This window comes from Apostichopus japonicus, chromosome 8 (assembly GCF_037975245.1).
Source record: "Apostichopus japonicus isolate 1M-3 chromosome 8, ASM3797524v1, whole genome shotgun sequence".
NCBI classification, from domain to species: Eukaryota; Metazoa; Echinodermata; class Holothuroidea; order Aspidochirotida; family Stichopodidae; genus Apostichopus; species Apostichopus japonicus.
In genome coordinates, this window is record NC_092568.1 from 10,199,263 (window position 1) to 10,225,317 (window position 26,055).

A 26,055-nucleotide genomic window follows, 5' to 3' on the forward strand; every position below is an offset into this window, starting at 1 on the left:
ACACAAGGTGTTGTAGCTCTGAGCCATGCTGTAAAGTTTGTATGCTTCATCCATTTTGCTGGCACTTCCTATTCATACGTATGCATCTTCTCTTTGTAGGTATATATGGCAGACTATAGAACAATCCATTGGTTATGTAGCTTATTTCATGTACACATACTGGTTATGTAGCTTATTTCATGTACACATACTGTAGACAACAACCCACTGGTTTATGTAGCTTATTTCATGTACACATACTGTAGACAACAACCCACTGGTTATGTAGCTAATTTAATGTACACATAATGTAGACAACAACCCACTGGTTTTGTAGCTTATTTCATGTACACATACTGTAGACAACAACCCACTGGTTTATGTAGCTTATTTCATGTCCACATAATGTAGACAACAACCCACTGGTTTATGTAGCTTATTTCATGTACACATACTGTAGACAACAACCCACTGGTTATGTAGCTAATTTAAGAAGATGTACTATCCATGGGTCACCAAGTCTAACTTCACTTTCATGGATACGAAAGACAATCTGGTATTTTGATAAGTTGGAACACAGGATCTCTCATTCTAGGGGAAGACAATTGATCCTACAGTACTTAGGTATCTAGTCAATCCTAAGAAGACATTGAAATAGTTGAGATTTCTTGGGACCTGTTGTATATAGAGAGATTATTGATAAATATATAGGAATCTGATAGTGATAAAATTCTACTTTGTGCCTGCAGAAAGCTTTTATATTTCATACATTTATCAGATTACAGTACACCCTACAAAAGGCAGTTGTTGTAAGTTTGTCAGCTTCTGAAGCTCGTATTAAGTAAATAATACTATTTAGGTCAGACAGGCATTGCAACATTAAACAAATAAACAAGATGCTTTTGTTCTTTATAGTCTATGTGACAAAAAAAAAACAGGCGCCAAGGACATACAATATTTTTAGTAAAAAATAAAAAAAAAGTAAAAAATCAACTTTAGGACCAGGAAACATTATCAGCTAGTTAATTTTTATGATCCGAATTGGGAGCCGAAGTAAGATAATTTTCGCAGAGAATTTGTATGAAATTTAGGAGACAGATATCAGAGTCGTGATGAAAGTTCACAAGTACCCTTACAAGAAGAGAGACAAAATAGGGCATTGAATTTTAAAAGTGCAATGCGCGCATCTTCCTCATTTTTTTTTGAGCAGTCTTTGTACTTTTTACTCAATATTAACATTATTATTATTAATATTAATATTAACATGACAAAATTGAAGAAGGTGAAGAACCTGTTCTTAACATGGTTGTTATTCATGCTAGTTGACTGCAAGCCAAAATATACAGATCTCTATGAACTCTTGTCACGAAGTTTCAATGTTATGCACACCAGAATAGTAGATATAAATTTCTGTTGCCGGACATTACCCACCCACATCATGCGTGGGAACCTCAGGTTCATGATTAGATAATGTATCAAAACCAACATAAACAACACTTGTATTGACGAATATTTTAAGAAAACATTCTAGAAAAATAATCAATATTTGATGAACCTAATTCCAGCTCACTAGTTGGCTCTGTTATGTTTTGATTGGACTTGATCTAGTCTTCGTTTACCTTGCTGTGGAATGTACTAGTAAAACTGTCTATCCTTAGGAGCACAATGTCTCTTAATGAATAGGGTTGGGTGGGTTGCCTTTAGCAGCTTTTCTCTCGACATCAGAAAACTATGCAATCATTACTATTGTCATTTGATCATAAAACTGCTTGAGGAAGTCTGTTGCTTTTCAGAACAAATGTTAACACTTAACTTTATACAGACTACAGTATGTAATACTTTTCATTAATTAGATGCCTATATTAATCTAGCAAACTTTGCATATTGGGGCTGCAGTTGTTGTGAGTCACGGTAGTTAGTTAATGAGGCAAATTGCCGATCAATTGCAATTTTGGATAGAGAGAAATTTTAGGTACCGTTTCAAAAAGATATCAAAATATCCTGCAGCTAGGGTGAATCGATATATCTATCAAGATATCAATCAATATATCAATCAATAGAGATAATCTCACCAGACCAGCAGTACCTATTGAGTGAAACCGCACAGAACAAACACAGTTATGTTCTACCCAGCCTAGTTGCAGGATGCTGCAGCCCCCTTAGCATCCTACTTATAACACTGTCACCCTATACATTGTTTGTAGTATCAGCACTGCTCAAACTGTATAAACTTTGAGGGAATGTGGTAACTTGTGCAAATGTGGTTACGAAAGGCATCAGCCGGACTTACAAGTATAACTAGCATGAGTACGAGTGAGTCCAAGTGAGTACAGGTAGACTTTATCTGGAATGAGTCAGGGTTAGGGTTATACGCTAGCTAGTACAAGTAATATGTTACCCTGTACAAATTACTACTGCTTTGTACGCTAGGTTTCGTGAATGCCCCGGGTATGGATGTAAATTTATGCATGCATAGGAAGATTAAGAGAACAGATGTAAGTACACATGTCTGCTGGAATACGAATGTCAGGTGGAATCACTTCAAGTCTGTAACCAGCCAATTTAATAACTGCGACTGGGTATCTCTATCGTTATTAAAAGATGATAAACTTGGTTTCATATTTGACATTGTTGACATTTTTCTCAGAATATTCGGAATATGCAGCTCAGTGTTTACAAAAGGGTGAAAACATTTTGTATTATGAAAAGGAAAAGGAAAAGGGATTAATTAATTAATTAAATAAATGAATGAATATTTATTTGGTGAAAAAATTGAGTGAATTAAGTTTCTACCTTTTTAAAATCAATTTGCAATCTTCCAGACATAACTTTTCATAACTACAGTATATGGTCCTCCTCTAGTTTTTGGTAAAATTAAGGGACTTTAGATGTATAACCTAGGGCAATCAGCTGTTAAAAGTATTCGTAGTGGAGGTAACTTGGGTGTTTGGTTTCAAGAACAGCGATAGTGCCCCCATAAAATATGTACGTGATGACAGACGACTGATAATTAAAAAGCGTCAAGATTCTTTAAAAGCTATCCTGTAGGAATAAACACTTAACAGATTTACTGTAAAATATATAATTGTGAAACATGTAATTTGGTCTCAGATATTGACAGTTTTTTTCTCTTTTCTGGACCGTAGACTATATATGCCCCTTTTTGGATGACAAGAAAAACTGTAAAGTAAATGTTGGTATGAAAAATAAGTATTAGTATAGGCAGGGTTTGAATTAATTGATGGCGCAGACGCCAAAGTGCCCCTCTCGATTTGCCATACAGCCGATTAAAATCCTTGGTTACCGACGACAACCACTGCTGCGCCCCTTTAATTGAATTGCCTCAGGTGCGTTTTTAATGATCTTGATCAGTAAACATCATTTTCAAAAACCAAATCAGTTTTCAAATATTTCCCCCCACCCAAAACCAGCAATTTTTGGGCCTAAAACCACCAATAAAGCAGCTGTGTGAAATGGAATGATCTAGACGTACGATTTAACTCTTACGCTTTAATACAGTATCTGAATCGATTGTATTTTCGCTCATTTCTGTAACCGTTTATTCACACTTTGCAAGAAAAGTATTACTGCCTGGTGCCCCCTTTCAAACTTTTGAAAATGGCAGAGGTGCCTTTCTGAAAACTACAACATTGCTGCAGTGCCCTGCCAATTCACTGAAAATCCAAGACAATCTCTACTCTGTCCTGTGAAGCTCTCAATCCTTACTTTGAGCCCTGATCATAGGATGCCATTGAACAATTTTGTTGTTGTACTGTCATTAAAGCAGACACACAGACAAAAGAAAATAAAAAACACAAAGGTCAATTTGAAAGAAGAAGGAAAGAAAAACAAAACATGGCAAACATCCACTCTCTACAGTATATTCATCATCTTGATGCATGTATATATGTCTTCCCGTCTTAGTAAATAGAGAAATTTCTCCAAAGTTTACTTCAAAGCATTGCACATATCAAGACTTAATTTCTGTCTAAACTCATCGTCTTAGTAAAAAAAGGAATTGTTTTCTGAAATCATGATTAAATTTGACCTAGAGATAGTAGTACATAATGAGACTAATGGTGGTGGAATGTGATATCTTAAAGTTGTGCTTGTTGGCTTTAAGCATCTATGGCCCGTTGCAAAATAAGGTAGTCTCACGTACTTGCTAGAATAGTACAGTATATTTTACAGCACATAATAATTACTTGTAGTCAATGACAATGGTCTGTAACACAGTCAAGACGTTGGGTTGTCAACTGTTCGTCGTTTGTTAAAATTTGACAGGTGATGTGAACTAGTCTTGACTTGACTTTATTTAAATTGGTGTAAAGTGCTATTCCTTCACAAAATTGTCTTCCAACATTTTTTTTAATAAAATATTGAAACCTTGACTCAGATGACCAAATTGTACTTTCGACCATCACACATATTTCTGTCTAGACTCGTCCTTTCATTTGGCATGGATTGGTCCTTGTAAACACAAGACTGACAAAGTTCGCAGCTCAGTCAAGTCATAATTAATATCCAGTTTTCTGTAGACCGATTATGCATCTTTTATATTATTTCTAATGAAGTGAATGATGACTTTTGGGTTTGTGTGTCCTTTACTTTATGTAATACTGTAAGTACTACGAAATTAAAAGAGAAATCTATTTCACATCATACTTTGATATATAGTGGGTGGTTTTCTTGAATTGATTAAATACTGCAGGACAACTCTTCAAGGTTCATCAAATGAAATTGTTTGTTTTTTCTTCTTTTTTTAATTTCTTTAGGAGAGCAACTGCATCAGAAGATTAAATCAAGCTGACCCTCAAGGAATATCTGGTGCTATTAGATTGTTGGTGAGTTCATAAAAGTTCTTTCTTTGGGCCAAATTCTCAGCACACTGACAGCTCAATATCCCTCTCTCCCCTCCCCCTTCCTTTCTGTGGTATTAAATGTTTACACTCCATTCACTAGCAACTCTGTGTATTTGGCATCGAGTTGTAACTTAATATAATTCTGAATAATTTCCATCTTTGATATGTACGACATAAATTTGTAATATTTTCACATAATTGGATAACCCTTCAATCTGGCCAGGCCAGCTAAAGTGTTTCTATATATGTGTGGTTACAGTCTAAACATTTTATTGCTCTACTATACAAAGGCTTAAATAAAGAAACTTATATTCCCACAAGCAAAATTAATGCCAATGTTTATTCTGTTCATTTGGAAAACGTTTGAAGTTAGTACAAAACTTTTGTTGTTCCTGGAGAAGATTTTGGTGGAGACCTGTTATGTCATTTCATCTTGACAGGGCTAAAGAATCTTTCTTTCTTGTTTGTTTGTAGCATTGTGTAGTAAAATAATCACACTATCAGGACGAGAATTTTGGTTCATTGACATATATGGGGCGAATAGATAATTTGAGCAAAAGCATCCAGCTTTTTGTGTATGTATACCAAAACATTAATCTGACACTCGCAGGCAGACGCTCTGACCTAAATACCTCATATTAACAAAACAATGTAGCTCACACAGTGAACAAATTTTTGGCTGGACTCTACAGTGTCAGGCAAGCAACTAATGACTCAGGACTTTTGTGGAATGTGTCATTCGAACTGTTGTTCTCTCTGCTGCGAGGGGTTTGGGGGGGGGCGGGCGAACGGTTGAGAAATACACAACACAGACATTATGTAACAGTGCTCGGGATGGTGAAAGACATAGCCCAGCATATAACCTACAGGTGTAATGCACAGTTGTCAACGGCAGAGGTCAATGCATCTGGCCACGCATGCATGCTCTTAATGTTCTTATCTCGAACAAAGCAATAACAAAGAAGAGACACTGTGCGTTTGGTTTGAAGTTTTCATTCGCTCGGTTAGTGCAAATGGGCCCAATTTTGGGCAGGAAAGTACTGTACATTGTCGTGATTATGTGATCATTTTTAGAGTACACAAATAGTACTAAAAACAATTGTACAGTGAGGGGACTGGTTTTTAGTTTGTGTTAGTAATGGAATGTATGTTGGGGCTTTAATCACAGATCACTGTCTGTTTTGAGATATATTTCATCTTTCCTTTCTTTGGGGCATATATATCTGCCAAGTCATGAGATTGTGGCAAATTCGAAAAGTGAACCAATCTAAAAGAAGCTACCTTTGTAGTTACCTAGCAAAAAAACAAAATTAAAGTGATATATATAGAAGTACAACCTCGGTTATTTGAAATGCTGTTTCAAGAACTACATTGTTTTAAAAACTTAAAAGTTTTCAGTAAAAAGTAGGCAACGAAAAATTGATAAAAATACTCAAAACTCTATTTTAAGAGTTAGTCTACACTCATGTATGTATGTTGACTTTACCTGCTGCACTGTAAAAGGTTCAATATATCACATTCTCAAAGAGGCAGATCCGTGGTTTGCCTTCACTTTAGTGAAAGTGGAGGCTGTAGGACAATAGGTATTGGGGGTGGGGGTGGGTGGGGGGGTGTTGAGAGAACAATCATGATTACATTTTACTATAATCTCATTTTTTTTTTTCAAGTTTAATTATTGCAGTGCCAGCAGAAAGGAAAACTGAGCTGATGAAAAATTGTTCTCATGGATAATGATTTCTTCAAAAATCAATAAAAAATGCAGCGAAATCAAGCATGCATCAGAAATGATCGTATTTTTTCCTTTTGTGCATATGTGTGTGTGTGCCAAAGTCATGTTTTGGATATCGATGTGGAGCATACATCTGTAAATGTCACTTTCCGGTCATGTTTACATGTTATTGTGTAAAGATGTTCGTTTCCATTGACTCATATTGCATCGTCACGATGAGTGGTTTGACTGATGAAACATTTGAAATGATTCAGCACTATTCTAGCAAACATCTGTATACTATCTACATAGTAAATTATGTTAATTTCCAAAATATAACAACAAAATTTTTGTCTGTAAATATCTGGATTTTTTGCCTTCAGGGGGTTCAATGATGATGTCATGAGTGACATCACCCGCCATTATCTGCGTGCACAAACTTTAGGGACTGAAGGACACGCCTTAATAGTCTCTTTTCCCACAATTAGTGACTGATTATATAAACACAAATGATAATCGAATAGAATCGACGGACAAACTTTAATATTTTAGTTTATGGACTACTTGTTTCGAGGTTGTGTTTAGATTAGATATATATGCTTAATTCTAACAGCAGTTAATTCTGTGTGTGTAAAAGTAAATTGGACTGACGTTTCGATCCTAGCAGGATCTTCTTCAGAGGCTAAATGACAAGTAACAGTAACAGAAGGGACAAAAATTCATTCAAGCAATTAATTCTAACAGCAATTAATCTGATAATCGCATTCTTAAATTGGAGTTGATGGAATTGGATCGTGAGGGGTTTAAATGTGTTCATTGTATCTCTCTCTCTTAAGTTGTCCATATTTTCTTCTATTGCTTACAGAATACCTTCCAGTTTGATGGCCATTATTGTATGGTGTATGAACTCTTACAGCCAAATCCTTTGTACCATTACTTTAAAAAAGTTAGCCGAGATGAGGTAAGCCAAACCTTTACAATTTCAGTTTCTTTAATTTCTTTATTCCAGTATAAATTAGAAAATTTATGAATTATACATAATGCCCTCCCCCACCCCCACTTACGTGTCTCCATAGCACCCTCACACGTCGAAGCCTGGTTTTCCTTTAATTAGAACTGGCCACTTCCAGTCAACCGCCCCCACTCCCTTCTCATTCTGCCATCCAGGTCCATAGCATGCATGGGTTTAACAGTGTAGTTGTGTTATGTATTTTTATCAGCCCAAAATCTCATGTTTGGTGCTTTTTTGCTTTGGAGGACAAAGTTTACAAGCAAACGGACAACAGCCAACTCCTATTATAATAGATATGGCGAGATCTGAAACCTTGTGAGCCGCTCGTGACATGTTAGTAAACAGTTATTAAGATGATACAAAACCTCTGTTGTGACTAAGCCTTAAACCCTGATCGAAAAGCAGATGATAGTTTAAGTATTCACGTTCCGATTAAAAATGGATTATGGCAGAGTTCTATAAAAAACATCAAGAATATAAACGATAGGCTGTTTTAGTTGCTCTTATATTCTGGCCGTTAATGTTAACGATTAGAATAAATGACACTCTGTGAGAATACAACAGAAACAAAGCCATGAGCGCGAATATGTTGGTACCGTGGTTTCCTGCTATACTGAACTAGTGCATAGCCTACTTCTATTATCTTATTTTTATTTTACACCGTCATCGGTGATGGAAGACTACAGTATACTTTCAACTTTGAACACAATTGAGGATCCTTTTTCTTTATTCCTTCTTTTCAATAAGACTATGTTTCTGTAAATAAACAGTGATACTTTTAGTAATATTTCGGTATACCTTTACACGTAGAGAATGAAGTGTACTAAAAAAGTTAAACCTTCGAAAGCGCTCGCTTGCAGATTCAATGGGGGTGATTGTATTGGCAGGCAATGCACAAGTGCTATTGAGCAAGGCTTCCATATTAACATCTTGGGAGCTCTCGCGAACGCACACTGCGTCTATTGTTCTGCGAGCCTCTCACAGATATTATTAAACTTGGTTCGCGAGATCTCGTGTAAACGAGTTGGCTATGGCCCAGTTAAGCCATGCTACTGTATCATTGTTGACCTTTTACAGACGTTTTTGCCGACCTTTTTGGTAACTTTCCATATGCAGTCAGTTGGCGAACATACCATTTGTAATTAATATGTGTGTGTGTGTTTGTGTGTGTATGTATCATGTTGTGTATGTCACTTCTTTAACAGACTAATTATAATTTGAGAAATAGGACGATCATGCCAGAAATTTTGAACTGTACGTTTTAAATATTCTTTTGTTTATAGGGCTGCAATATTTTTACAGGGTGTTGTTGCACAAAACCTACTTTATTCTTTTATTAACTTTTGATTTATTATTTGTACATATAGTACATGTATGCTATATGAAGCTTTATATAACTCTTAACTGTTTTTCATCTCCTACTTATAAATTATGTACTTTCATGTATTTAAACTTGATTTTAATAAACTTGAAAATTGAAATGTTTTAGTTTAAGGATTATTTGACATGTAATCTGATTGACAAACTTTGCAATTTTGCCTGCTCATTGCATGATATATATATATATATATTTATATATATATATATATATATATATATATATATATATATATATATATTTATATATATTCTTCCTGCTGTAAAGAAGGTAAACTGCTCTCTTTAATTGCTGGTCAATTAATTAAATGCAAGGTGGTTATTGTCTATTGACTGATAAATTAGGCATCAGGTTTAATGTTGAGTCGAAGGCAAGATAATGAATTTCAAATGAAACGTAACAAGTGTCAAGTGAAAAGAGCTCAGCGAATTGTGACAAAATTTCAATTTCCAATAAAGAGTTTATGTTTTTGTAATAATTGCAATTTATGAATCAAGAGTTATTACCTATGTTGATGCATAACAGTCCATCCCATTAATTTTCGACTGTTGTCAAATGGATAAACCATGACCACTGTTGAGAGGATTATAGAAGTTTAAGTTACTGTACTTGGGAGTCGTGAAACTACTCTCTGAATTTAGTATATACACTTAATTTCCTTATCTGGGTTTATACAACCGAAGAAAAAAAACAAAGAACATCGGGCAGCTGGTACAGTTAATAGCATCTCCCTGTGGAGAGTGTGTAATAAAAAACAACAGGAAAGAGAGAACCGGTGCATTTTGGTAACTTCTTGAAATCAAAACTGCAGTATGAAATGTTGCCCCAAAAGGTAATGATGGCAGTTATGAAGAACTTAGCATGCATAGAACTCTGGATGGGAGACCTGATTAATTCACTGTAGCTTTGGCTTTGAGTACAACGTTTCTTTAAACTGCCTTGTTGAATGAATAGTAATTACTTAGTGATCCGCGATATAGTTGTTGCTGACGTTGCAATCTGTGGTCTCCCTCACAATTTTGCAAGGTCGCTAAGAGTGACTCCATAGTTTTCCCTTTTGGGAAACCAAAAAGACTCGCTGGTTACAGTGACAATAGAGGTATTATTTACAGAACTGCCATGGTAAATAAAAGATCAGAATGGTAGACATGTGCGTCGTCCATCTGTCATATAAGCCTATAGGCATGTTATAGCTCAAATACATCAAGTACATCACAAACAAAACTGGATCAGTTTTATGGTATCAATTTTTTTCTGACGGTAAAATCGAGTATAATCTGGCATTGGTAACTGAAATTCCCAGATATCATTAATGGAGAGAAAAGTTACCTGATGTTTACGTCACTACCTCGCTTACCTGTCTCCACATAAACTCGACACTCTCGCTGTACCGTGCCTAGAGTGAACTGGTACTGTAACCTTCTCTTTCTACAACCCTTAGAAGTGTCGTTTGTTTTTGTTTTTTGTACACTGAGTTTATATCTGTTTCGAATCAATCTAACAGTATTAAAGACAAGAAACGTCACCTAGAAACATGAAATCTCTTACTTTTTGTCGGGCCGATTTGCAATGATGAAATTAAATTGAAATGTTTTGCTTTTATAATCAACAGTTTTCATATGGTCACATTGTTTTTAGTTACATTTTCTGTACTGTAGTTTCTAATATAGTAACCATAATTACACTTACATAAATAAGGAGAAGTCAACTTGTGCTAGTCTCGAAGGTCTCTGAGTTAGATTAAGGGTGAATTACTGATAATTATTAATAATCAAATTGATAAAAAAAATCACGAGTAAATTGGCAAATTTAATGGTTCAGATCTTGCAATCAGAATTCAGAACACGAATGAGTCGACGAGAACACATGAAACCGTCGTTCGTGGAAAGTAAAGAGAGAAAGAAAATGTAGGATGTAAATTTCTCGTACGCATGATAACTTTTTGTCCAACGACGAGAGGCCTGTCAATTTGATTGGACGTACAGTAAGACGATTTCAGGACTTGCGGCCCGCTAGGCACACCACAGACGTCTGAGCAATTAACACGAATGATGTACATCAGTTATTAAGACAAATGGTTTAAACTCTAAAACAGTAACCTTCACACTGGTTTGAAAAATGTTTTAAAAATGAGGCCATGAATTTTTTTTTGGAAAATCTCCAGGGAAGCATCGTTTGTCATTTTTCAAAAGAATACAATTTATTCTGTGATTGAATGCTACACTACCCTGGGAACCCTCAGCCAGCAGCTCTGTACATTACTTTCATTGCCATGAGTCACCAGCACAAGTGCACTTCACACTTGAATTTCTCCCTGTTTGTAAGCTGAAAAAGTTTCCTTATTATTCAGGTCATAAAAAGTATATCCAACTAAATGACCTACTTTTGAGGAGGGAGGGTGGGTCGTCTGCATCAGCAGGTGACAGACAGACGTTTATTTTACCCCCTTTTTTACTCCCTCTTGCTTTTATTTCAGGTTAATGGCAAAGGCACATGTATTAAGAATATTGTAGTCCACATGTCTGTAAAAGAAGTTTTGGCAAAATTTTGAAATTCCTTCTATTTGCTTAGTTTGGGTGTGTGTGTGTGTGTTTGTAATATATAGGTTTGGTGATAGAGGGTGCATTACAATAGTATTATTACTTTACTGTCAATCTAGCCTTTAGGTAGGTCTAATGAGTCAAGGAACTTTACCTGTTGTCTCTTGGAAAAAAATTGCAAAGTTGTTGTAAGTTATCGGACATTTACAAGTATTGAATGTATGATTGAAGTTCAGTGAGAAGATAAGCAAGAATGATATTGACCCTCCCTCACTCATATTTGTATATCTTGGCTGAGTGCATGAGACACTAATATTGTCCTGAGTTACATCGGCCATGCAGCAGAAACATGTTTACTCAGATTTACATCCAAATGGCTTACATTGTATAACATATGCAGACAAGTTGCATACATCGGCATAAAAGTAGTCTAATGGAAATGATAGCACCAAGTTGCATCTTAGCCCCCTTACCCAACCAAAACTTTCTCAAAGGAGAGGAGACATTAGAGCCCTACCCAGGAACATGGACATCTTGTTCTTTTCCTTCCCCCCCAAAAAAAAAATTGGCTATGGGCCAGATTGGGGGTGATTCAGTTGTGTCTGATAATACATGGCTTTAAAGGGTGTGAAGACTCCCGCAAAAAGAAACGTCTAATGCCGGTAATCTGACCTAGTTTCGAATGAGGTGTAACAGAAGTGTTAGACACCACCATCTATCCCAGAATATACACACACAGCTTGCTATCATCGGTAATTAGACTCCAGTGTACAGTCAGTACATACAGCTTCGGTCAATACCCACATCACAGTGTATAAACGATACAGCGATGGACATCTCAGGTCCAGCTAAATATATCAAGGTATCACGTTTCATTACTGTCTGCATTTTGTAGCGACACGAACAAAACTTCACTTGCAAGCAACAGAAAGTTAACTTTTTCAGATGGCCGCACGCAGTTTGGGTGGAGTCTTCAATGCCTTTAATAGTCATAATGAGGCAGCACTGTGTCAACAAGTAGGATGCTGATTTGGCTGCAGCATCCTGCAGCCAGGCTGTGTAGGACATGATTGTTCTGTGCAGTGTTACACAATAGGCAATGCAGCTTAAAACAATAGGCACTGCTGGTCTGCTAAGAATATGCCTATTGTTTGATATATTACTCAGCCTAGCTGCAGGGGATACTTGCAGCCGCTGCATCTTTTACTTTTAACACAGTGCGTTATAATGCAACCTTTAAGAGTCAATATGAACCTGTAAGTTAAAATGTGTATATATGCTGGAAGAGATATATTTGTTAGCAGAGGTCCTGTCTTTAGTTGTGGAATCATTTTGCATGAGTGATGCATCTAAGACTGAACACAGACATAATCATTTCCATTCAGACTTCTGAAAAATGGTGGATTTCAAATTATGTTACAAATAATATCGAGTTTTTTACTTCATAAAAAAATTAAAAAATATCGCCAGGTTTTGAAGTTTTCTTTGAATAAAATTTGCAATGACTTTATGATTTGGCCAATGTTCCAATTTAGTGAATTTATTGCTTTAGACTATAGATGACATCTTCTTTTTTAAGGGGGGGGGGGGGGTGGGGAGGAGTGACTCATTGATCTGATTGTATTGTTTACATTGAACTTAAGATGATTGATTGACACGGTATTAAACACAAATGAAAAAGAAAGAAAGAAGACAAAAAAAAAATATACTGAAAAGAAAAGATAAAAACAGAAAGAAATGAAATCATTTAATTGTATTCTTAATCCCTCTCTACGGCAGGTAAGATCTTTTAATTGTCGCTCTAAAGGTTGAATGTAGAGAAATAAAAGTAATCGTCTAGTAGGTGCTTCAATTACCAGTTTTAAATTTTCATGTTCATTAATACAATTCATTTACCTTGATTTATGGCTAGCTTTGGCATTAGGATTTTTCTTTTAATTTTGAGAAGAAACAAGGAAAAGCAAACTTCTTTTTTGTTCATCCTTTTTGTCACGTTGATACAGTCATTCACCCATAGTAATATATAATATATATATATATGTATTTGTATATGTATATATATGTATGTATATGCATATGCATATATATATATATATGTATATAGTTAATGATATTTGTTACGATGTAGGCTACATACATGCATTTGCTCTTCGTGAAAAGGTTATATCCAAAAAAGCTACGTGACAACAAAATTTATCCTGGGAGAGAGAGAGAGAGAGGCAATGACTCTGGAATTGTTTAATTGAGTCAATCAATATTCAAGGCTATAGTTTGATATGTCATCTAAATGGTAATGATCAATTAAGTCATACTAAAGGGGTGTCAGTGGTAATTAAGTTGATCCACGATCGTTGCAGCCTTCAAAAATTTTTGTTTTGGTAGAAATCACATCTCGTGACTGGTAAGCTGAAAGTGAGACAAAAGTTTATACGTGACTGGTGTCTTTCTCGGTTTCTAACATCTTTAATGAAACCAAATTTTTATTTCTATTTTAATTTTTATTCTTGAACCAGGGAGCTTTCCAAATAAGAGCATAGTAAAAAAAAAGTGAGAAAGAAAGAGAACAAACAAATTTTTTTTTGGGAAAAACACTGGCAGTAAAATTGTCATCGACTGACATTTTGAGTAATGGCGTGATGTAGATTGTCTTGCGATAAGCCTACATTTCAAAGTAATTCTGTTTTTAGCTTGATGCTGGTTCTCGAATGCTTTACAGTTCTCAAGTTTTGAAAACAATAATCTCCAAGTGGATTACAATATTGTGTAAAATGTCTAAACCGATATATATATATCATTGTTATACTTTTTTTTAGTTTCCACCTATTTAAAAAAAAAAAAAAAACTTAAGTTTTCAGGATTTGCATGAATTTTTATCATTTCCTGTCGCCGCAGAATTTTGTTTGTAAGACACAAAGATATGGTTTACCTTCTTTTTGCTGAAAACCATTTCTTTCTCAACAAACTGAAAAGAAGAAAATAGCCTTACATGGTATCTTGCAGACTAAAGGATTTGCCAGATTGCCAGAAAGAAAAATTTGTTGCAAGAGTTATTTATATGAACTTTAAAGGGATTTACATACAGTAGATCCTTACCCTTTTTGAAAGTTTTATAGAGCTATGGATATACTTTGTTCCCCATTAATTGAACTCCATTCTACAAAAATGCACTCGAATCTACCTACGGTTAGCCTACAAAATGTTGCCTGTAACATTTTATTGAGCACTGCGGCCCCCCACAGACTTACTTCAGAAGTAAGTCACTAACTCGTCATTCCAAGTCTACATACCATTAACTAACAATTCCAATTTTTAAGCCTTTAGAATTCAGACTTCACAATAGATCAATTGTAGAGTGAGGGATCGTTTTGTTCACGTTTATAATGGAATGCATGAAACCCCAAAAACTACAGTATGAAATGTTTCCCCGAAAGATAATGAGGGCGGCATTGAAGAAGTTAGCATGTATAGACTCTGGAAGTGTGACCTGATTAATTCACTTTGGCTTCGGCTTTGAGTACGGCATTTTTGTATGTTGCCGTGTTGGGCGAATCTAACTGTAATAGTTATTGTCGACTTTGCGATCTGGGTTAAACTTAAAGTCTTTGCCGACATTTTCAATCCACAGTCCAGTCATTAAATAAATTTGTAAAATTATTAAACTTAAAATATTTTTAAAGAGACAAGTCAGAGAAGCGATACCTCCTATATCTGATTGAGATTATCATCAGCTTTGCTAAAGTCATTCTTTTCTCACAGTTTTGTGAAGTTCAAGGTCACCAGATTTGCCTCCCTTTCCCCACAGGACTTTTTAGCACAGATCAACTAATATTGCTAAATCACTCATACCTAAGAGGAGGAAATTATCTTCTTGAGGTAAAACAGTTGTTGAATTTTGAAAAGGAGTGACCATTATTTAACATTTTAGCAGAATTGGGATGTATATATATATATATATATATATATATAAATATATATATGTATATATATATAGCTCTATTATAGGGCATATTTAGGCTCTATAATTCTATAATAGAGCTATATATAAATATTTAGTTGTAGCTCTATTACAGAGCCTCTATATATATATATATATATATATATATACATATATATATATATACATATATATATATATATATATATATATATATATATATATATATATATACTGGTTTCCTTTTATCAGTATGTCATTTCTATTGTAGTGAGTTTACAGTCACCCTCTGGCATTCTAGACAGTGAACATAAAAAGTCTGTAAATAATTTTCAGGATTACGATTTATGTTTAGATTGCAGTAAAGGTACAGCTATGTATCACTGTATACAGTAGGTGAGGCTTGCCTCAGTTGGATAAATGGTATTTACCACTCTCTGTATTTAGTTTTCCGCTGTCTGGCTAACCTGTCTCTTCACAACCGCAACACTTTAACAAAGTCCTATAATTTTAAACGAGGATGCGTACATCCGCCGGTTCGTCTAAACTTTATCAACCCTGGAGGACCAGCTCTGGTATTCCACCGTTGCAACAAAATTAAAATTGATATTTTTTAGCTAGTATGGTTATTTTACCTGTTTACCCTTAAAATCTGTTCTCAGTGATAAAAAAAAATGGCCTTGTCCTGTCCAGGTCTGCCAACCAATCACACAAAAATACCTCAGGGAAAATCTTAGCAAGGCTAATTTTACATTTGTAGCTGATGATAGAACCTTGTCATTTTTCTCCTACAGTATTTTTTTTTTGTGACAATACTTGGGTTTGGGGTGTGTAATTGACCTCAGTTGTATCGGAGTGGTTAATTACTGTAAATGTAATAAATTTGATCAAATTTTACAACTTTATGTCATCTAGCTGTCTTGCTTTGTTCGGTCTCAGAAAATGCAGCAGATACCCGTCTGGAATTTCCAGATAGGAAAAATAGCTGAACTTGGGATTTGTTGATGAACTCTGCAGAAGTTTAAAGTACATGTATTTAACTTAGCCATCTCTTGAACATAACACACTCCAATCTACCATTGAAGGTAACGACTGGTAGGGCTGTTCCCCCTGCTGTTCTACCCTGTGGTCGACTCATTGCCCTTTTACTTCCAAATCATACCATTTCAGACGTGATCCTTGCTGAGCATTTTACACCCCTTTCAATCCAATTCTTAACTTTTTTGTCCGTGAGGGTTTTTAAGGACAGAGGTCTTTGTGGTTTGTCTACTTTCACCTACTTGAAGCACTTATAAGTATCCTTTGAAATTACATTGTTCTACTTACATGAATTTTTTTTTGTGTGGTCACAGTCAAAAAATTTAAGTATTTCAGAAACCTTTTATTTTCTCTAAGAAAAGTCACCCAAGATACTGTGGACATTAACTTATTTAATTCCGTAATTTTCAGAAAAAAAAAAAATTTAATTGCATTAAGATTTCTAAGGAATATTCCAGAAAAAACTGTTGTGACATTGGAGTTTGTGAAGGTTAACCAGAATCAAGAATGAGTAAAATTAACATCGAAATAGTGTTGCATTTGAAAACAATGCTAAAAAATAAGAAAATTCCAACGTGAAACGAGTGCTATCTTCTTCCATAGTAAACTCTTTGAGTGCCAAAAATATAGATCTTTCCTAGATCTGGCTGTGGAATTCTGTTTATTACAGAGAGGCATTGTGGGTAATACATTGTGAGTAATATTCATAATGTGAATGGAAATTTGCCGTCAAGTTTGAATTGTCAGACGTGACTGAAATAAAAGAATGCTTCAGAGTATTCCTCTTTAGTAAAAAGGAAGGTGATTTGAATATTAAGATATTTGGTGCTGGTGATTTGAATATGAAGATATTCATTGGTGGTGATTTGAATATTAAGATATTCATTGGTGGTGATTTGAATATTAAGACAGTCATTGGTGGTGATTTGAATATTGAGACAGTTATTGGTGATGTTTTGAATATTAAGACAGTCATTGGTGATGATTTGAATATTAAGACAGTCATTGGTGATGATTTGAATATTAAGACAGTCATTGGTGATGATTTGAATATTAAGACAGTCATTGGTGATGATTTGAATATTAAGATATTCATTGGTGATGATCTGAAAGACAAATAGCGAGCGTACAGTAGCTTCCGATTTGAAGTCTCAGATCTTGAATATTAAGATATTCATTGGTGGTGATTTGAATAATAAGATATTTATTGGTGGTGATTTGAATATCAAGACAGTTATTGGTGATGACTTGAATATGAAGATATTCATTGGTGGTGATTTGAATATTAAGATATTCATTGGTGGTGATTTGAATATGTAGATATTCATTGGTGGTGATTGAATTTTAAGACAGTCATTGGTGTTGATTTGAATATTAAGATATTCATTGGTGTTGATTTGAATATTAAGACAGTCATTGGTGGTGATTTGAATATTAAGATATTCATTGGTGATGATTTGAATATTAAGACAGTCATTGGTGTTGATTTGAATATTAAGAGTGTCATTGGTGATGATTTGAATATGAAGATATGCGTTATTGGTGATTTGAATATTAAGACAGTCATTGGTGGTGATCTGAATATGAAGATATTCATTGGTGGTGATTTGAATATGCAGATATTCATTGGTGGTGATTTGCATATTAAGACAGTCATTGGTGGTGATTTGAATATGAAGATATTCATTGGTGGTGATTGAATTTTAAGACAGTCATTGGTGGTGATTTGAATATTAAGATATTCATTGGTGTTGATTTGAATATTAAGACAGTCATTGGTGGTGATTTGAATATTAAGATATTCATTGGTGATGATTTGAATATTAAGACAGTCATTGGTAATGATTTGAATATGAAGACATGCATCGGTCGTGATTTGAATATTAAGACATGCATTGGTGGTGATTTGAATAATATTAAGATATTCATTGGTGATGATCTGAAAGACAAATAGCGAGCGTACAGTAGCTTCCTATATGTAGTCTCAGATCCAAGTTGGTCACATTATCAGTTAGTTGGATCTTTCCAAAAGTGCCCCATGTTACCGCATGGCCTTGTGGGTAAAATTGTAGGGTAATGAGCAGTTCAAATCTGGAATGATTGCGGAATGTTGTCCAAGTGACAAATAAGAATGGGAACACTTGGTGTTTTATCATGAAGGTGTTCTTTGATGTACAGTACGTAGAATTGATCTCGGGTTGCATTTAATTTATGGGTTTCCCTAGGTCAACCATACAGTATGTATGCAGTACACGCACGGACAGAAATAAGAACAAAGGGACATATAGGTACAGCTAATAAAAGTAAAATGATGAGGCCCATGCATAGAAACTATTTGCTTATCATCCTGAATTCCATGCTGCAAGAATGGAGGGATGGAAAAGAAAGCCATTTTGAAGGCAGTAAATACTGCATGGGGGGGAGCTGGCATGAGGGGGGGGCTGGCATGAGGGGGAGAGGCTGGCATGGGGGGAGGGGAAGGGATGTAGTACATTCATGTATTAAGCACTTACAAATATGATCCTTTGTTGCCAATATCACCTATTACCGAGAAGACCAGAGTACTATTGAACTCTCTCGGTCAACTCATTAAAATTCTTATCGTCGGCAGATATTTGCCTTACAGTATCAGCGTACGTTTGACTTCGTTGTCCGTTTCAAAATTGGCTTTTTTGTAAGTTTGATTAATCAAATTTGATTAGTAATTTTAACTGGGCACTTGCGAAGGGCATTGAAGATCCAATCGTAGTTGGACGCTGCGCTTTTCTAAGAGTTATTATCATGATCATAATAAGTTGTTCAAATAATCCTATAAATGAATGCCTTTCACTTTATGCTAACAATCACTTAAAATATTTAAGCTTTTTATTTTATTTGTTTCTTGCCTATACACCATTATAATTACATGCCGGAACAAACGATCAGAAAATTTCTGTTGTCTAACTTTTTTTAATAAAGTCATTTTAACTGGGCACCTGTAAATCGCATTGAACGTCTAATTGTGGTTGGATGCTGCGCTTTATTTATTGTCCTAACTTGTTCAAAATAACCCTATAAATGAATGGCTTTCACTTTTTGCTAACAATCACTTAAAATATTTAAGCATTTTATTTTATTTGTTTTTTGCTATACAGCATTATAATCACATGCAGGAACAAACGATCAGAAATTTTCTGTTGTCTAACTTTTTCAATAAGTATGTATGTATGTATATGTGATCTTCCCGCAAGCAGGAACTCGCGAAAGAAGCCATGGAGGCTTATAGACTCGCAAGCTGACCGAAGCCAATCTCTCGGCACACATCCATTTAACGTCCATGTCGGGAAGTTGTTATTGAACAACACCCTTGCCAGACGACACACCTTGCTGTCGGCGGGGAATCGAACCGGGGATCTCATGACTGGGAGACGCCGGTGTTAACCACTAGGCTATACACTCCGCCTACTCCGCCTACACTCCGCCTACACTCCGTTAAGTCATTTTAACCGGGCACCTGTAAATCGCATTCAACATCCAATTATGGTGGGCTGCTGCGCTTTATAAGACTTATTGTCATTATTGTCCTAACTTGTTCAAATAACCCTAAAAATGAATGCCTTTTCACTTTGTGCAAACAATCACTTAAAATATAAGCATTTTATTTTATTTGTTTTTCCTATACAGCTCCATAATCACTTGCAGGAACAAATGATCAGAAACGTTCTTTTGTCTAACTTTTTTTAATAAGTCATTTTAACTGGGCACCTGTTAATCGCATTCAACATCCAATTGTGGTGGGATGCTGCGCTTTATAAGACTTATTGTCATTATTGCCCTAACTTGTTCAAAGACCCATCTTTTCACTTGTTCTTTTGTAAATTAATGTTTTCTTTGTAAAGCGCCTTGAGCAGTGGCTTTTGTCTACTGATTTGGTGCTATATAAGTCTCATTTATTATTATTATTATTATATAAATGCCTTTCACTTTGTGCTAAAAATCACTTAAGATACAAGCATTTTGAATAGAAACATGAAAACCTTTGTTTCAATCCAATGAACGTATTATTTATACACAGCGTGCCAAACTACAATTTATTGCAGTTCATGTAGAGTGCACGTTGTCAAAACTCGGGATAACAATTCATGGATTTGGTCGCAGGGCTTTTGGCGATTGCGAGGTGTTATCATAGCAGAATGTATTAAAGCTGTGGTCTGTGATGATATGCCAAACAATACAACAGAAAACTAAATACTAAAAGTCCTGTAAACAGTGCAGTTCACTTTTCGCATCACATTCTATTTCAATTAAATGATAGTTTGACAAAAAGTAGAAAAAGTTTCAAAATTTCTGATCATTGATTCCTGCATGCATGTGACTGTTAAAAAAAGTAAATAAAAATTTTTTCATCTGGTGTAAACATCTAGAGGTTTTTTTTGAAGTGGTTTAATCGTGGAGCTACTGTACAAGCTCCAAGATTTTGATCAAATCAACATTGTATTTTGAACTTATACCTAGTAGTCTCAAGTGGTCAATATTATGAACAGGAGACACAACATGCCGCTCTAACACATACAAGCGATGGGGGTATCCATTTTGACCAATTGTTTGATGCTATATAAAGGATGCAACAATCGCTTAACAATGGGGATGTTCCCGCTACGCCCTAATTCAACGGAAGGTGCCGTCATATCGGTCCTATCTAGTGGTTTCTACAACTCATAACCAGTGCCTTTTAAATGCAACCAAATGTCGTCAACCAATCAGGAAGCTTCGTTGACGTATTCTCAATCAAGTCCGCTAGACAGAGTTCAAGGCTTAAAGCTTTGAGCGTCAGTAAACACTGTAACACTGCAATACACAGGAAAAGTTTATACCTGCGATTCATGACAGCTGCCTAGTGGGTACAGTATCTACAACTTCGATCGTAATGAAAGAAGAGATCTCTTTGAAACATATCTTCACAACTAGGGCATAGATTGAGATATCCAAATTCTTTGGAGATTGTGTGTGTGCATATAGATCACTCACGTTAGGACCCGATATGAACAGCGCCCTCTGTAGAAACGTTAAAGATCCCCAACGTTTTCCAATATCTTTTCATGTAGTTTAATACTCATGTCATATATATGACCATTTTTCTCTAACTTAAATATTTAGTAATAAATTTCAATAATTTTACAGAAAGAAAATGTTGAAAGAGAGTGTTTCTGAACCTGAAAACAAAATGATAAAGAAATGACTACTTCAGATTTTAAGTCCAAGTTTTGGTCTCGAAAGCCAAACTTGATTGATTGCCTCTGGTAGCTGTGAAATAACTTTCCGAGAAAAACAAGGGAATGTAAACTTGCATGTTGATGAGTAATAAAGCACTTCAACTCACCTGTTACGGATTTGAATGTCAACGGTGTCCTCTCAACTTTAAGGAGCGCTCGGTCATCTTCGTCTGTACTGCTCTTTTTTATCCACAATCAATACAAGTGGAGGGCGAACCCCATTAAAACAGCTAGAAATCTTGCAATGACTATATGCAGTATCTATGCCTCATTAACCAACTTTTTTCAAATTTATGAATAAATCAGCTTCCCATTTTCTGCTCCCCTAAACTGCATTGTGGTTTGTTTTTTTTCTCCCTACAGATGTGTCCTTGAAAGGTCATTGTTTTAGTTGCCAAGAAAAGACTTTTATATATAAAGCTGATAAAATTTCTAGTTTGATTTATGTATATAGAAGTGCTCATTAAATGATTTGAAACATTAAAAGATTGGCAATAGAGCAGGGTGGGGATGGGGGGGGGAGTGAGGGGGTGCGTTATTGATCTACGCCTGCAGTGTCGGCTTAATGTGCTGACTGCATCAATGCATCATGAGTGGTTACATGGCTAGGTGGTGGCAGTTAATGAATGCTTACGTTGATGCTGGCTGTGTGCTGGCTTGGCTACAGGATAGGTGATTGCAGAGGGTGGTATTGGTGTGACTGCCAGTATATTGTTGACTGCAGTGTATGGCAGGGATCAGTAGTCATGGAAACAGTTGCATATGTGCCTCTGTAACAATGTGTAGTAGTAAATTAGTGATGTGTGTAATGTTTGTATTATATGTGGCTCCTAAGTCTCACTTTAGCACTGGCTGCAGTGCACGCACTGACAACATGCACTTGGCTACAGCTATGTAGTGTTTGGAGGTTGCAGTACTTATCACTGGGTGGCTTCAATAGTAGTACGGTAATAAATAAAAAGTAATAATAAATAATAAAAATAATAATAAAATAATAAAATAATAAATAAATAAATAGTAGTACAGTGCTACTGGCAACTGTATTTTAGCAACGGCTGATATGCAGTGATTCTGCCGGTAGTGGCAACAGTGCAACATATATATACTGCCATCTTATTGGCTGCAGTAGCACTTACAACAGTGCTCTTACTTGGTATTAACTTCTAAGTACTGGCTAGATGCAGTGACTGTGGTGCCTGTAGCAGTACTGGAGATGATAACAATAGTGGAGGGGTGGGGGAAGGGGGTGGGAGAGGGATGTTAGTAATGTTTGCATGGAAAGAGGCGACAGTACGTGCAACTTATACTGCCATCTTATTGGCTGCAGTAGCACTTACAACAGTGCTCTTGGTATTAACTAGTACTGGCTGATAGATGCAGTGATTGTAGCAGTACTGGAGATGACAACAATAGTGGGGGAGGGAGGGGGGGAGGTAAGAGGGATGTTAGAACAGTCTGCAGTGAAAGTGGCAACAGTGCAACTTATACTGCCATCTTATTGGCTGCAATAGCACTTATAACAGTGCTCTTGGTAATACTAGTACTGGCTGATAGATGCAGTGACTGTGGTGCCTGTAGCAGTACTGGAGGTGATAACAATAGTGGAGGGGGGGGGAGGTAAGAGGGATGTTTGTACTGTCTGCAGTGAAAGAGGCAACAGTACGTGCAACTTATACTGCTATCCTATTAGTTGCAGTAGCACTTACAACAGTGCTACTGGTAGTAACTAGTATAACTAGTATATATGCAGTGAAGTCCAGATCTGGTTGTAGCATTTCTAAGAGTACTGCAGATGAGTGTTGAAGTGTGCAATAATCTGAAGGGTTCAATATAAGGGTGCACTGCAAAAATATTAATATCTATTGTTGTAAGCTACGTAGATGATCGGAGTGCATAAGTTTGGGGGACAGGAAATCACCATCATTTGTAAATACCCAGACCAATAAATTTTGGGACCTTACTTCATAGACTATGTATATGTGTAAGGAAGTACTTAATGCAAATTTAAGGTAATGAGTATTGACTGGCACGCGTACCAAAGAATGTTCATGAAATAGGCAATAACCTGTAATGAAGGGTTGAACAGACAACTGACTTGGTAGAATCTAGGACTTGATATATCCCAGGTGGTGCTGAATGGAACTCCATTCTAATCATATATATGCTCTCCCCCTCCCCCATGCACCCCCCAATTCTCAATCAGTTTCTCAATGAGTTACAGTATGTAAAGTACCTTTCAACATCTGAACCAGCGACCTCAGAAATGTAAATTTTATGCCCTATCGACTCAATTTGAATTCAATTTGAGCATCCCCCCCAAAATTATTTGCTCTTGCAGTATTTGTCAAAGCGGCCCTTATAGCCATATTGAAGTTACAGTACTTTGTTTAAGAGCTAATTAATAATCAGCCATTTGTATAATAGGGTACTAAATTTACATCACTGCAACTATTTTCGTTTTTCTTGCGTTAAATGTTTGGAGATATACTCTGAACTAAATCTGTCTTCGCCTAAATTCCACGAAACGAATGCAGGTTCTTTCAAAGGCATAACGTTTGCAGCAAAATTTCCATAATGGTTTGCCTTGATTTATTTTAGTACCTCAAGAGCTGGTACTAATTATATTGTGGACTGGTTTCCATCAATATTAAGTGGACATACATTCATCTTATTATGATGAACCACAATGTCAAGGAATCCATATTAGTAATCCCTAACATATTCCTCAAGTAGGTGTTGTTTGTGACACCTATTGCAACATTCAAACAATGAAATCTTTTTTTTGGCACTGTACATATGTTATATGTCTGGTGGGTGGAGACGTGCACTTAGGTTTCCATTAAAACTTGCAACAATTAACGTGACCATTGCTTTTGTCTTGGAATGGTTGATTTCAAGAAGTTGATATCGTTTTGTGAAAAGTGCTATTTAATCTGTTTTCTGTGTTTTAAGCTCTCATTGTATGATACTCTCCTCTGTACTGGCCAGACATGTGATCTTGATTAAGCAGGAGCCTATTTACGCATATTGGTGCTAATTAAGTTGCTATGATGATCAAGAGGTGCAACGGCATGCCTCACAAGACATTTTACTGACAGGAAGGAATGTAAAAACACCTCTTTGAATCCTCGCTTTGGAATTGTTTTGTCATACCTTGGAGGTTTAAGATGGTATCTCCCATTGTTTGCAGAAGTATTCTTCCAAACTATGCCCAGCTCTTTATTCATCTCTGACCAATGTTAATTCCCTTGAGGTCTTTCTTAGTCAAATGAGTGCAAGAGTAAACAACATTTTAATGGGTGTTAAAAAAATATTGAATAGAATGCCCCATGCAGCAAGCCAAACGTCACGTGGACTCTTGGCAGTTTTCCGAACATTCAAGTCGGACCTCTTTTTTTAATTTACATTGTGTTGTTGATGATTTGCAGTGTGGAGCTAGAGCACAAAAGCTGCCTCTGAAATTGTCTAACTTGGCCGTTTGGTAACAGTGGAATCGCTACCGAAGGTCAATTAATCTTTCCATTTTAATTATTTCCATATTACAGTAACACACATTGATGCAAACCTTCCAAATTGCATCATGCAAACGTGGCTAGTAGTCGCCTGTATGAGTCATCCTCTTAGGCCGCTACAACAATTGTATGTTGCAACACTTGAAGTTAACTCTGTTTGGATGAGGTTGCCTAGCAACATTGGCTAGGCTTCCCTGGGCATCTAGGGACCTTGCCTGGGAAAGCTGTATATTTAGGTATTACAAATGCTGCAGTCCTGTATGTATTTAGGGAAGGGTCACAGGAAAACTGAAAACAGCTAAAGTCTCTTAAATGTCTTGTAGGCACGGTGTCGTCTGTTGCTCGGAGCAGACGAAATGAAGACAAAGTAATAGCAGAAAGAGAGAATGAAAGAAAACAAATATGGTTAAGATTAATAACGATGGAATCATGTTAAATTTAAGGCCAGTGATGTATTCCTATTGTTTGCATTACTCTTTGAATCTTATGGAGCCTTTGAGATTTTGTTTGAAGAGTCTCAAAGATTTACAATTTTTTTGACATTGTTAAGTAAATAGTGGTTTTAAGTACTTGTAAAATTTATGAAATTCTGGCACATTATTGTATCATACAGAAGTTGCTTGGCATCCAGGTCTAGTTGACTTAGCTGTATCTTACTCCACCTTAAGATGAAACAGAGGAAAAGAAAAAGGGAAAAAAAAAGAAGAAAAAAAGAACCAAAAATGAAAGAAGATAAATTGTAAAGAGTCAGAAATTGATTGGGGGGTAGGAGCAACTTTACTATTTGGTTAAAGCTTACAGTTGATCCTGTAATATTTTGCTGATATAGACTTATATGTT

General features: G+C 35.8%; 1 protein-coding gene across 3 annotated transcripts in view; it reads left to right on the top strand.

Annotated features, from left to right (window-relative positions):
- The window catches only part of LOC139972121 (uncharacterized), a 147,460-nt gene that overhangs the window by 15,615 nt on the left and 105,790 nt on the right, over positions 1 to 26,055 (top strand). For all 3 annotated transcript variants that reach the window (XM_071979066.1, XM_071979065.1, XM_071979067.1), the window contains exons 5-6: positions 4,755 to 4,823; positions 7,415 to 7,510. In XM_071979066.1, coding sequence (XP_071835167.1) covers positions 4,755 to 4,823; positions 7,415 to 7,510 — 165 coding nt within the window. The remainder of the gene's footprint in view (positions 1 to 4,754; positions 4,824 to 7,414; positions 7,511 to 26,055) is intronic.